The sequence below is a fragment of the Elephas maximus genome, chromosome 16 (assembly GCF_024166365.1).
Source record: "Elephas maximus indicus isolate mEleMax1 chromosome 16, mEleMax1 primary haplotype, whole genome shotgun sequence".
Lineage (NCBI taxonomy): Eukaryota > Metazoa > Chordata > Mammalia > Proboscidea > Elephantidae > Elephas > Elephas maximus.
The window spans coordinates 84,860,567-84,872,405 of NC_064834.1; the positions used below are offsets into that span (position 1 = coordinate 84,860,567).

The 11,839-nt window shown below is 37.2% G+C and overlaps 1 protein-coding gene across 1 annotated transcript; it reads left to right on the forward strand.

Moving 5' to 3' along the window:
* Positions 1-554: 554 nt before the first annotated feature.
* LOC126059445 (olfactory receptor 14A16-like) lies at positions 555-1,499 on the forward strand. The gene has a single exon (XM_049855122.1). It carries the CDS (start codon positions 555-557, stop codon positions 1,497-1,499), a length of 945 nt encoding a protein of 314 aa, XP_049711079.1.
* Positions 1,500-11,839: the final 10,340 nt, after the last annotated feature.

The following is an 11,839-nucleotide window of genomic DNA, read 5'->3' on the forward strand; positions in this document are numbered from 1 at the left end:
TAATGAAGGAAGATGGAATGAGTAGAGGAAATGATATTGGTTGTGTCTTCTTATCCAGTAATTATGCATAAGTTGTGTATAAATTATTTAATTGAATCAAAATAATGATCCAATGATAACGCTCACACAGTAGGTTGAATAAGATGATACTCAAAAATGTATATGAGATCACAAAGCTCGCAAACAGCTGATCTAAAATTTGTACTCAGGACTGACTGGTCCCAAATTTGTGCACTTTCTCACTACATATTTCAATGCAAGGTATATGAAATTCTATTTGAGTCAGATGTGGAATATGGGCCTTAATCAACATAGAATGACAAGGTGGATGATTTGGACTTGACTGATAGGAGTTTTCAGTCCTTCAGTTAATGGGATTATTTGTGTTAAATTACCTCCTGAAGACTTGGTGTTGTTACTCTTGTATGGCATGGAATACCTGCACATGTGATTGGGAGAAAGTGAACCTGAGAAGTAGAAGAGTAAACTTCCTTGACTAAATCACAAGTTATTCATTTTATTTTTTTAGAGGCATTGATTAAACACCCAGAGAAATGAACAACTTCACCTCTGTGACCATGTTCTTCCTAATGGGGTTTTCTGATGTTCAGGAGATCCAGATCTTACATGCTATGTTGTTTTTGCTGATTTACCTGGCAGCTGTACTGGGGAACGTTCTCATCATCACCCTCACAAGCAAGGATCATCGGCTCCACACCCTTATGTATTTCTTCCTGAAGAACTTGTCCTTTCTGGGTCTCTGCCTCATTTCCATCACTGTTCCCAAATCCATCGCAAACTCTCTGGCTCATCACACCACCATCTCATTTCTCGGCTGTGTTTCACAGGTATTTTTCTTCTTCCTCTCAGCCACTACAGAAGTATCTCTACTCACAGTGATGTCTTATGACCGCTACGTTGCCATCTGCCACCCACTGAGGTATGAAGTCCTCATGAGCCATGGAGCCTGTGTGCAGATGGCAGCTTCCTCATGGGTCAGTGGAGTTCTCAATGCAGTTCCGCACACAGCTTCTACCTTCTCCATACCTGTGTGTGGGTCTCCTGAAGTTCATCAGTTCTTCTGTGATGTTCCACAACTGCTCTCCCTCACCTGTTCTTATAATACTGTGGAATTAGTAGTCATTGGGCTCAGCCTGGTGTTAGATTTTGGCTGTTTTGTGTTTATAGATATCTCTTACATTCACATCTTCTCCACTATTCTGAGAATCCCATCCAGAGGAGGCAGGTCCAAAGCTTTCTCCACATGCTTGCCTCACCTCACTGTTGTGACTATCTTTCTCTTTTCTGTTTTTTTTTTTTTTTTTTTTGCCTATTTACGACCCTTACCCGAATCTCCATCACCATTGGATTTGCTGGTTTCAGTATTCTATACTATGGTGCCACCCACCATGAATCCCGTCATCTACAGTCTGAGAAATAAGGATATGAAGATGGCATTAAAGAAACTGTTAAAGAGTAGGCAATGCCCTTCAAATTAGGAGGGTTAATGTCACATATATCATGATCTTTCAATCACTGACAGAATTGTCTGAACAATCTGGTTGCGCAGTCTGAAAATAATATCGGATATTTAAAGTAAGAATTTCTGTGAAAACTCTGGTCGTACTCATTGAATTGCTACTAACAGACACTGTCACTAGATCAAGTGAGTGGAAAAACCAGTAGTTCCATTTGTAATTGGGCAGACACATGCTGACCTTATATTTATCATCTTAATTGTGAAACAAACGTAGAAAACAGTAGTTGTTTTCCAGGTAATTCCAACTCGTGGCAACCACGTTTATGAAGAGTAGAACTGTGCATAGGGTTTTCAAGGCTGTGGCCTTTCGGAAGCAGATCTCTGGCCTTTCTTCAGAGGCCTCGTGGCAGGTTTAAATCATCAGTCTTTCAATTAGTAGTCGAGTACTTAATCATCTATCCTACCTAGGGATTCCTTATAGGGAAAATTTCGTATGTGACAAATACTTCATGACTTTTGGATATATAACTCACTTATGGTCGTAAGATTATCTCTCCGTTCTTAACCTAGTGTTGTATTTGCTGCTCCAGTACACTGGTCCATGAGATTACCTTTACCTAGGTTTCTCCAGACTAGTTCAGTTGGTCCGCTTAGATCCTTTCTTAACACCCTTTACCTCTCCATCATAGCATTTATCTTATTTGTAATTTAAGATTTATTTCCATAAGTACTGGTTATTTTTACTTCATTACACTATGGGATCCTTGTGGACAGGTGCTGTATCTCCCGTGCCTAGCTTAGTGTGTGGCCTAGAGTAGAAATAAGTGGGTGTTTATTTATCATACGGATTAATGGACAATACCCACATTGTTTTCTGGTCCCACAAAATTTTTGTTATTATTCTTATTAATCTGAGCTTCGTCTAGTGTATGATCTGTATACTTGTAAGGGATTGACTTCTTATTTATTCCAAAGGCAATGGATTATAATCATTCTTTTGCAGTAGTTATGGACTTACGCAAATATATAGTTTACATGATCAGAAACATGGACAAAGAACTAGTGGGTTTGTTCAATATAGAGAGAAAAAGCATTTGCGTGATTGAACAGATATGTATGCATTTTGTGGAAAAAATATTCACATGATAGTAAAATATACTGGCTCATGTTCAGGCAGTTGCTGTTGTTAGGTGCTGTCGAGTCGGTTCCGACCCATAGCAACCCTATGCACAACAGAATGAAACACTGCCTGGTCCTGAGCCATCCTTACAACCATTGTTATTCTTGAGCTCACTGTTGCAGCCACTGAGTCAATCCACCTCATTGAGGGTCCTCCTCTTTTCTGCTGACCCTGTACTTTGCCAAGCATGACGTCCTTCTTCAGGGACTGATCCTTCCTGACATTTCCAAAGTATGTAAGACGCAGTCTCATCATCCTTACTTCTAAGGAGCATTCTGGTTGTACTTCTTCCAAGACACATTTGTTCATTCTTTTGGCAGTCCATGGTATATTCAATATTCTTCACCAACACCACAATTCAAAGGCATCAGCTCTTCACTCTTCCTTACTCATTGTCCAGCTTTCACATGTTCAGGCAGTTGGAATGTATCATATAAGTTCATGTTGTGTAGAAAATGAACTGAGCCCATCTACTGCAAGAAGATCCATTTATTCTACTTATATTTCCCTATGTTGGAATTTTCTAAGCTTAGACTTGAGTGTTTCTTTTGGCCAAAACAAAATAAAATTTAATCATGTATCTGTTGAAATTGTTGGAGATTTGCATTGGCAGAGTACTTTTCCTAGAAACATGAACATCTGCAATCTTGCATGTGGTAGGCAGGATGATACCAAAGATGTGCATGTCCTAATTTGCAGAACCGGTGAACATGTTATCTTACCAGGACAAAAGGGCTTTGCTGATGTTATTAAGGTTAAGGACTTTGACATGGAAAATTATCCTGGATTATCTGTGGGACCAATCTAATCACATAAACCCTTTAAAGGAGGGGAACTTTTGCAACAGAAGTTGAAAAACCAGCTAGATGGTAGAGTAAGAGGGATGCGACCAGCCATTACTGCCTTTGAAGATTGCAGAAGGTAGCCATGATTCAAGAAATACATACGTCCTCTTGAATCTGGAAAATTCATGTACAGAATATTTTCAGAAATGAATGCAGCCCATAGATAACTTGATTTTAACCTAGTGAGACTCAAGTCAAATTTCTGATCTATAGAACTGCAGGAGTATAAATTTGTTATATAAAACCACTAAATCCCTGGTACTTTGTTACTGCAGCAATAGAAAACAAATACGGTGCTCAAAATTCAGTGCTTCATTATGAACCTATCACATTTGAGCTGCTGTGCATTTCGGAGAAATCAGAGGAGAAGAGAGAAACATTGTTATATTATTACTGAAACTCTCAAAATTCTCATTACTCTCAAAATGGATAAATTTTGGCATCTTCGAAACAGTCAGTACTACTCAGCAATGGAAGTGAAATATCTGCATCTATGCAAAAATGGGGATAAGTCTCACAAATACAAAACTGAGAAAAACAAACTGGACACAGAAGACTATAATTTGTAGGATGCCATTTATTTTATATTAAGATAAAAACAGACTCTGTGCTGCCTGAAGTATGGGATAGGAGTCACCACGGGGCTTGTAACTAAAAAGAAGCGTAGAAGGGGATTCTGGGATGCTGCATTATCCTCCTTCTCGATCTGGGTGCTGGTAACGTGGATATAGGCAGCTTATAAAAATACATCCAGGTGTATTCATACAATATGTGAAAGCTTCTGTTTCTAATATATAGATCAATATTTTAATCAAGGAAGAAAGATCCTACAGTACTGGGGAAGGCATTAAATCCTACCTCTTAGGGACAAACCTGAAAGAGGAGAGGAGGGTGTTTTCTCATATATGTGAATGAAGAGCTACTTCTACCCCTACCCCTAGCCTTAGAAAACCAAAAATGAAAACAAACCTGTTGCCAAATCAAGTTGATACGGACTCATAGCGACCCTCTAGGACAATAGGGTTCACAAGGCTGTAAATCTTTATGGAAGCATACTACCACATGTTTCTCCCCCCAAGCAGCTTGTGGGTTCAAACCACTGACCTTTCAGTTAGCAGCCAAGCATTTAACCACTGCACCACCAGGGACCCTTAGCCCTAGAAAAGCCTACCATAATTAGGATACTACAGGTTACGGAAAATATAATAAGGAAAAACTGCTCTCAAACAACAAATATTTCAGTGGTACTCAGGTTGGGTTAAATACTACAGGATAATGGGCAAGCTAAATATTGATGGTAAATTGATTTCCTACTGTACTTTACATTAACTTTGATGTGTTAGTCACAATCAGATTTTTTTATTTAAATAAATCAGTGTACTAAGATATTCTTTGAATATGGAAACTTCCAGAATAACACTTACACTTACTACCCCCAAGCATATGTTATTTGCATTAATAAGGTGCTCATGTAATTGTACATACAAACTTTTTTTTTGGTATATTAATTTATTGACTCCAACACTCTCAATGTAAAAATATGATTTCTAATTCCATATATAATAACTGATTTTATCAACCCTCTTTTCAGTCTAAGAATCGTAGGAGCAATATTATGATATCAGGGAGTAGTTGAGTATATTGCTAGGGGGTCACTGGACAACGGATGTCTTGCCAAACACACTATCAGCTGGAATGTATCTTTATCATTATGGGTAATGGCACTGCAACTCATATCTGTTTACTTGCAAGGAAAAAAAAACACACACTTTAAGTACCAGGTGGCTAAATTATTTACGTTTTTGTGCCAACTAAGAAGAGCAAAACCAAAAAAATAAATTTGGGAAGAAGAAATTTGTAATGTACAAAGATTTTGACAAACTATATTAAGTTCTAGGACATGATCAGGTGAAGAGAAAAAAAATATCAAGGACTTAGGTGAGAAATGCTTCATGATAGTTATATGTGGAGAATGCAACTGATATAGAGAAAAATGGCAGCCAAAGAGGTTTTTCTGGTAGATGGAAGACTCTTATTTAACGTTTGGAGGGTAAAGAAGAGTCATGTGGGATGATTTTTGCTGCATTATAGGAGGGAAATACCATGTGATAACCAGAGAAGCCAAATGCATAATACCAGATTGCAAAGACTGAAAGTGATTCAGTGTGAATGAAACTGGTGTTATTTATGAAGGAGTGGATGGTAACAAAAATTAGGGAAGCAGGGCTTAGATCTTGTATAAAGTATTGAAGAATAATAATTTTCAAATAAGAACTCTTCACCCAGTAAAGCTGTCATTCAAAAATAAGAGCGAAATCAAGGATCCCAAATAAACAAAGGTTGTAGGAATTTATAACCACCAGAACTGGTCTGCAAGAATTACTTAAGGGAGTTATTTCAGATGAAAAAGAAGGGACACTGGACAGATAATTGAATCAGTCCATGGGAAAGAAGAGAGAAATCTCCAATGAAGGTAATGACATGAAAAAATATAAGGATGAGTTGTCTGGTATTTCCAGGGGGTAAACTTAGTATTACTTAAGCCCCACAAGCAACAACATCAAAAAAGTACAAAATAAGTACAAACTCAAGCTAAGGAACACAGAATGTATAATGATGTAATTGGTGTTACAACAACAAAAAGGGGGGTAGGAAGAGCAAAATAGCGTAGAGTTTTAGTATACTAACATTAAAACTTATAGTTCCTATGTTAAATACAGGCATCAAGTTAAAATAAGTTGGTGCAATTGTAAGTTGTTAAACGTAGTATTTGTGGTAACCACTAAGGAAATATTTACAAAACATACACAGAGGGAAGAAGGAAGAAATTAAAAAGACTGAACACAAAAAGGAGTCTAAAGAAAAAAAATAACAGAAGTATGGGAATTGTGGGACAAAGAAGATACAAGACACACAAAACAATTAGCAAAAGGAATGAAGTAGGTCCTTTATTTTCAGTATTTAGCTTAAATGTAAGTGGTTTAAATTCTCCTTCAAAAGGCAGAGAGTGGTAGAATGGATAAAAAACATGATCCATCCATATGCTGTCTACAAGAAACACATCTTAGGCCCAAAGACACGAACAGACTGAAAGTGAAAGAATGGAAAAGAATATGCCATGTAATTAATAACCATAAGAAAGTAGGGATGGGCATACTGAAAGCAGGCAAAATAGATTTTATATCAATATCTGTTCTAAGAGATGAGGAAGCACATTTCCTAATAATAAAAGAATAAATTATTAATAAGACATAATAATTATAAATATTTGTTCCCAACATCAGAGCTATAAAATATATGAAACTAGTACTGAAAGAAATAACAGACAACTCCACCGCAATAGTTGGAGACTTCAACATACCACTTCCAATATATTTAAAAAGAATTTAGTAAGGACATAGAGGACTTCAACAATACTATAAACCAATTAGACCTAATGGACATATATAGAACTCTACATCCAACACCAGAACAAAACACATTTTTCTTCTGAGCACATGGGTGATTCTCTGAAATTAATTGTATGGTAGGCCACAAAATGAACCTCAACAAGCTTTAAAAAAAATTGGAATTATAAAAATGTATCTCCTCTGTGCACTAAGGAATAATATTATAAATTAATAACAGAAGGAAAACTATGAAACACACAAATTCATGGAAATAAACAATGCTCTACTAAACAACAATTGGATCAGGGAAGAAATCGAGAGATAAATAAATAATAATAATAATAAAATACATGGAGTTAAGTGAAATGAAAGCACAACAACCCAAAACTTATGGGATGCAATGAAAGCAGTCCTCAGAGAGAAATCAATAGGAATAAATGCTTACATTAATAAAGAGGAAAGACCTGAAATAAATAATCTAACTTTACAACTGGATGGACTAGAGAAAGAAGAGCAAGTTAAACCTAGAACTATTAAAAGAAAAGAATTAAAAAAGATCAGAGCAAAAATAAATGTAATCAAAAACAGAAAAACAACAGATTCAATCTAACCAGAAGTTGTTTCTCTGAAATGATCAATAACATTGACAAAACTTTATCTATATTGACAAAGAAAAAAAAAATGATGCAAAAAACTAAAATAAGAAAAAGGAGACATTAGAACTGATCTAATAGAAATAAAAGGAATTATGACAAAATACTTTGAACCTGCATGCCAAAAAATTAGATAATATAGAGGAAAGTGACAAATTACTATAAACATAAAAACTACCTAAACTGATTCATGAGGACATAGAAAATTTCAACAGACCCATTATAAATGAAGAGATTGAATCAGTAATCAAAACTGTTCCTACAAGAAAAAAAAAAAAAAAAAAGTCCTGGGCCAGATAGATTTGCTGGGGAATTTGACCAAACATTTAGAGAACAATTGACACCAATCCTGTTTAAGCTCTTCAAAAACAATAGAGAAAAAAGAAGGGGGGGGGAAAAAGCCATTGCTGTAGAGTCGATTCCGACTCATAGCTACCATATAGGACAGAATAGACTAGCAACATCAAGGGGTCAACTCAAACATGAAGAAAGCAAAAGTTGTTAAAAAGAAAGAAAAGATCATAATGAATGTCCAAAGAGACTCAGAAACTTACTCTAAAAAGTAGAGTAACTAAGGCAAAGGAAGAAATGACCACATAAAAGAACTGAATAGAAGATATCAAAGGACAGCTCCAAAAGAAAAGTATTATAATGAAATGTGGAAAGACCTGGAGTTATAAAGCCAAAAGAGAAGAACAATCTCGGCATTTCTCAATGTGAAACCTGAAGAAAAAATTCAAGCCTCAAGTTGAAACATTGAAGGATTCTATGAGCAAAATATTAAATGACACAGAAAGCATGAAAAGAAGATGGAAGAAATACACAGTCACTGTACCAAAAAGAAGATATTCAACCATTTCAGGAGCTAGCATATGATCAAGAACCCATGGTGTTGAAAGAAGTCCAAGATTAACGTAAAGCATTGGTGAAAAATAAGGATCCGGGAATAGAGGGAATAACAATTGAGATGTTTAAACCAACAGATGCAATGGTGGAAATGCTCACTTGTCTAAGCCAAGAAATTTGGAAGACAGCTACCTGGCCAACCAGCTGGAAGAGATCCATATGTGTGCCCATTCCAAAGACAGGTGGTCCAACAGAATGTGGGAATTACTGAACAATATCATTAATACCGCACACAAGTAAAATTATGCTGAGATAATTCAAAAATGGTTACAGCAGAACTTCAGAAACTCAAGCCAGATTAAGAAGAGGATCAGAAACGAAAGATATCATTGCTGATGTCAGATGTATCTTGGCTGAACAAGAATACCAGAAAGATGTTTACCTGTGCTTTATTAACTACACAAAGGCATTTGACAGTTTAGATCATGATAACTTATGGATAACTTTGAGAAGAATGAGAAGTCCAGAACACTTAATTGCATTAATGTAGAGCCTGTATATAGATCAAGAGTCAGTCATTTGAACAGAACAGGGGGATACGGCATGATATAAAATCAGAAAAAGCCTGTGTAAGTGTTGTATCCTTTCACCATGCTTCCTCAATCTGAAAGCTGAGAAAACAATCTGAGGAGTTGGAAAATATGAAGCGCTCAGCATCAGGATTGAAGGAAGACTCATTAACAACCTGTGATATGCAGATGAATAAGCTTGCTTGCTGAAATCTAAGAGGACTTGAAACACCTACTGATGAAGATCAAAGACTACAGCCTTCAGTATGGATTACACCTCAACATAAAGAAAACAAAAATCTTCACAATTGGATCAATAAGCAACATTATGATAAAATGAGAAAATATTGAAGTTGTCAAGAATTTCATTTTACTTGGATCTACACCCATGGAAGCAGCATTCAAGAAATCAAATAATGTATTGGATTGGGCAAACCTGCTGCAAAAGACCTCTTTAAAGTGTTGTAAAGCAAAGATGTCACTTTGAGGACTAAGGTGCACCTAACCCAAGTCATGGTATTTTCAATTGTGACGTTGAATTGATGCATTTGAATTATGGGATTGAAACAGAACATTGAATATACCATGGACTGCCAGAAGAACAAACCAATCTGTCTTGGCAGAAATAGAGCCAGAATGTTCTGTAGTAGCAAGAATGGCAAGACTGTCTCACATACTTCGGGTGTATTATCAACAGGAACCAGTCCCTTTCTAAGGACATCATGTGTGGTAAAGTAGAGCGTCAGCAAAAAGAGGAAGATCCTCGACAAGACGGATTAATACAGTGGCTGGCAACAATGGGCTCAAACACAGAAATGAGTGTGAGGATGGTACAAGAACTGGCAGTGTTGCATTCTGTTGTACAAAGGGTGGCTAGGAGCCAGAACCGACTCGAAGGCACCTAACAACAACAACAAAGGGCTTGAATAGACATTTCACCAACGAGTATATTCAAATGGACAAAAAACTCATGAATAAATACTCTGCGTATTTAGCCGTCAAAGAGATGCAATTCAAAACCGTGAGAGACCATTCCACTTTAATTATGATAAATCCAAAATCAAACCCATTGCCATCAAGTCGATTCTGACTCATAGCAACCCTACAGGACAGGGTAAAACTTCCCCATAAGGTTTCCAAGACTATAAATTTTTATGGAAGCTGACTGACACATCTTTCTGCCATGGAGCAACTGGTAGGTTTGAACGATCAACATTTTGTTAGCAGCCACGCATTTAACCACTGTGCCACCAGGGCACCTCAATTAGGATGGCTAAAATAACTTAAACGGAAAATAACAAATGTTTCTCAGAATGCAGGGAAATCGGAATCTTTATCCATTGCTGGTGGAAATGCAATATGGTACAGCCATTCTGGAAAACAGTGTGGCAGGTCCTCCAAAAACCTAAAATAGGACTACCATATGACCCAGCAACCCCACTACCAGTAATAGACCTGAGACTAGAACGCAGTGACATGAACTGACATATGTCCACCAATGTTCATTGCAGCACTATTCATAAAAGCCAAAATTTGGAAACAACCTAAATGCCCATCAATGGACAAACGGGTAAATAAAATGTGGTACGAACATATCCTGGAATACTTCTCATTCAGGAAGAGAAAAGAAGTCCAGGTGCATGCTACAACATGGATGGAGCTTGAGGACATTATGCTGAGTGAAATAAATCAAGCCAAAGTGACAAATATTGTGTTATTTTATTTATATAAAAAGATAAGAACAGGTAAATGTATAGATAACAAAAGTTTATTAGTGGTTACCAGGAGCAAAAGGGAAGGGAAAAGGGAAGTTATTGCATAGAGAGCACTGAGATTCTATGATGTGTTGAGTGACATAAATCAGAAGGTATGGGGCAGGGCTCTTTGTATCAGAATGAATAATTGCAATACTCACTGGTGGTGTCACAGGCTTTTATTACTCACAGTAATCATGTCAGTGATAAATGGTGTAAGGGTTTTATCAAGATCCAGATTCTCTTGAAAGTCTCTTATCCAGGAGTGTGTGTTTTGTCACTTCCATGTGTGTACCTCATATACCATGGGTGAGAGAACAAAGAGGAACTCTGGCCTGTGGCTTAGATAGATGAACTGGAGGGGTGTACATGGCGGACAGCATGGAAGCAAGAGGAAAGGGGGTAAGAGGAGGGTGCCTTTGTTTAGGCAAAATCAGTAAGTCCATCTTGTGACCAAGAGGGTGCCATTGTTCAAGTGTAAACAGCACGACGACCCTGAGATCAAAGGGTGCAACTTTTTTTTTCCCTCTAGCTACAATATTAATTTTGTACAGTTAAGTAGTTATAGATAGTCTTGGAGAGAGAGGAAGTTCCTGTGTGCTCAGAACAGGGAGGAAATCTTCACTGACAAGAGGAAACTGGGAGAGAGAGTGGGACTCAGTTCCAGTCTCCTTATCAGAGAATGGTTTCAGCCCAAGGCCTCAGCGTAGGTGACCCAGATGGGAATCATAGAGGCAGACCATCTTCCCAGCAGTTTATGTTTACACTGGTGGAAAAATCTCGTTGACTATGCATAACGGATACACAGCCAGTATGTGTAAATGGTGTCACTAAATTGTACACCTGTGATAAGTTGAATTGGCAAATGCAATCTAAATAAATACATATATTTAGTACAACCACAAAAAAAGTAGCTGTTGAGACTGCTTATGTACAACAAACCACCTTGTGGGATTTGGTTGATAGATTTGGGCGTTTAGGGTCATGGTCTTATGGACCATTCCAGTTAATTGATCTAATGTTACATTCAGCATTTCTGCTCTACCTCATAGTTCATTGTGTAGTGCCTGGAGTCTTAAAAGCTTGAAAGCATCCGTTCAATATACAACACTTGTTCTCTATT

What these genes read in the sequence shown, in the direction of transcription:
- LOC126059445 (XM_049855122.1), top strand. Translation starts at nt 555, where the DNA reads ATGAACAACTTCACCTCTGTGACCATGTTCTTCCTAATGGGGTTTTCT.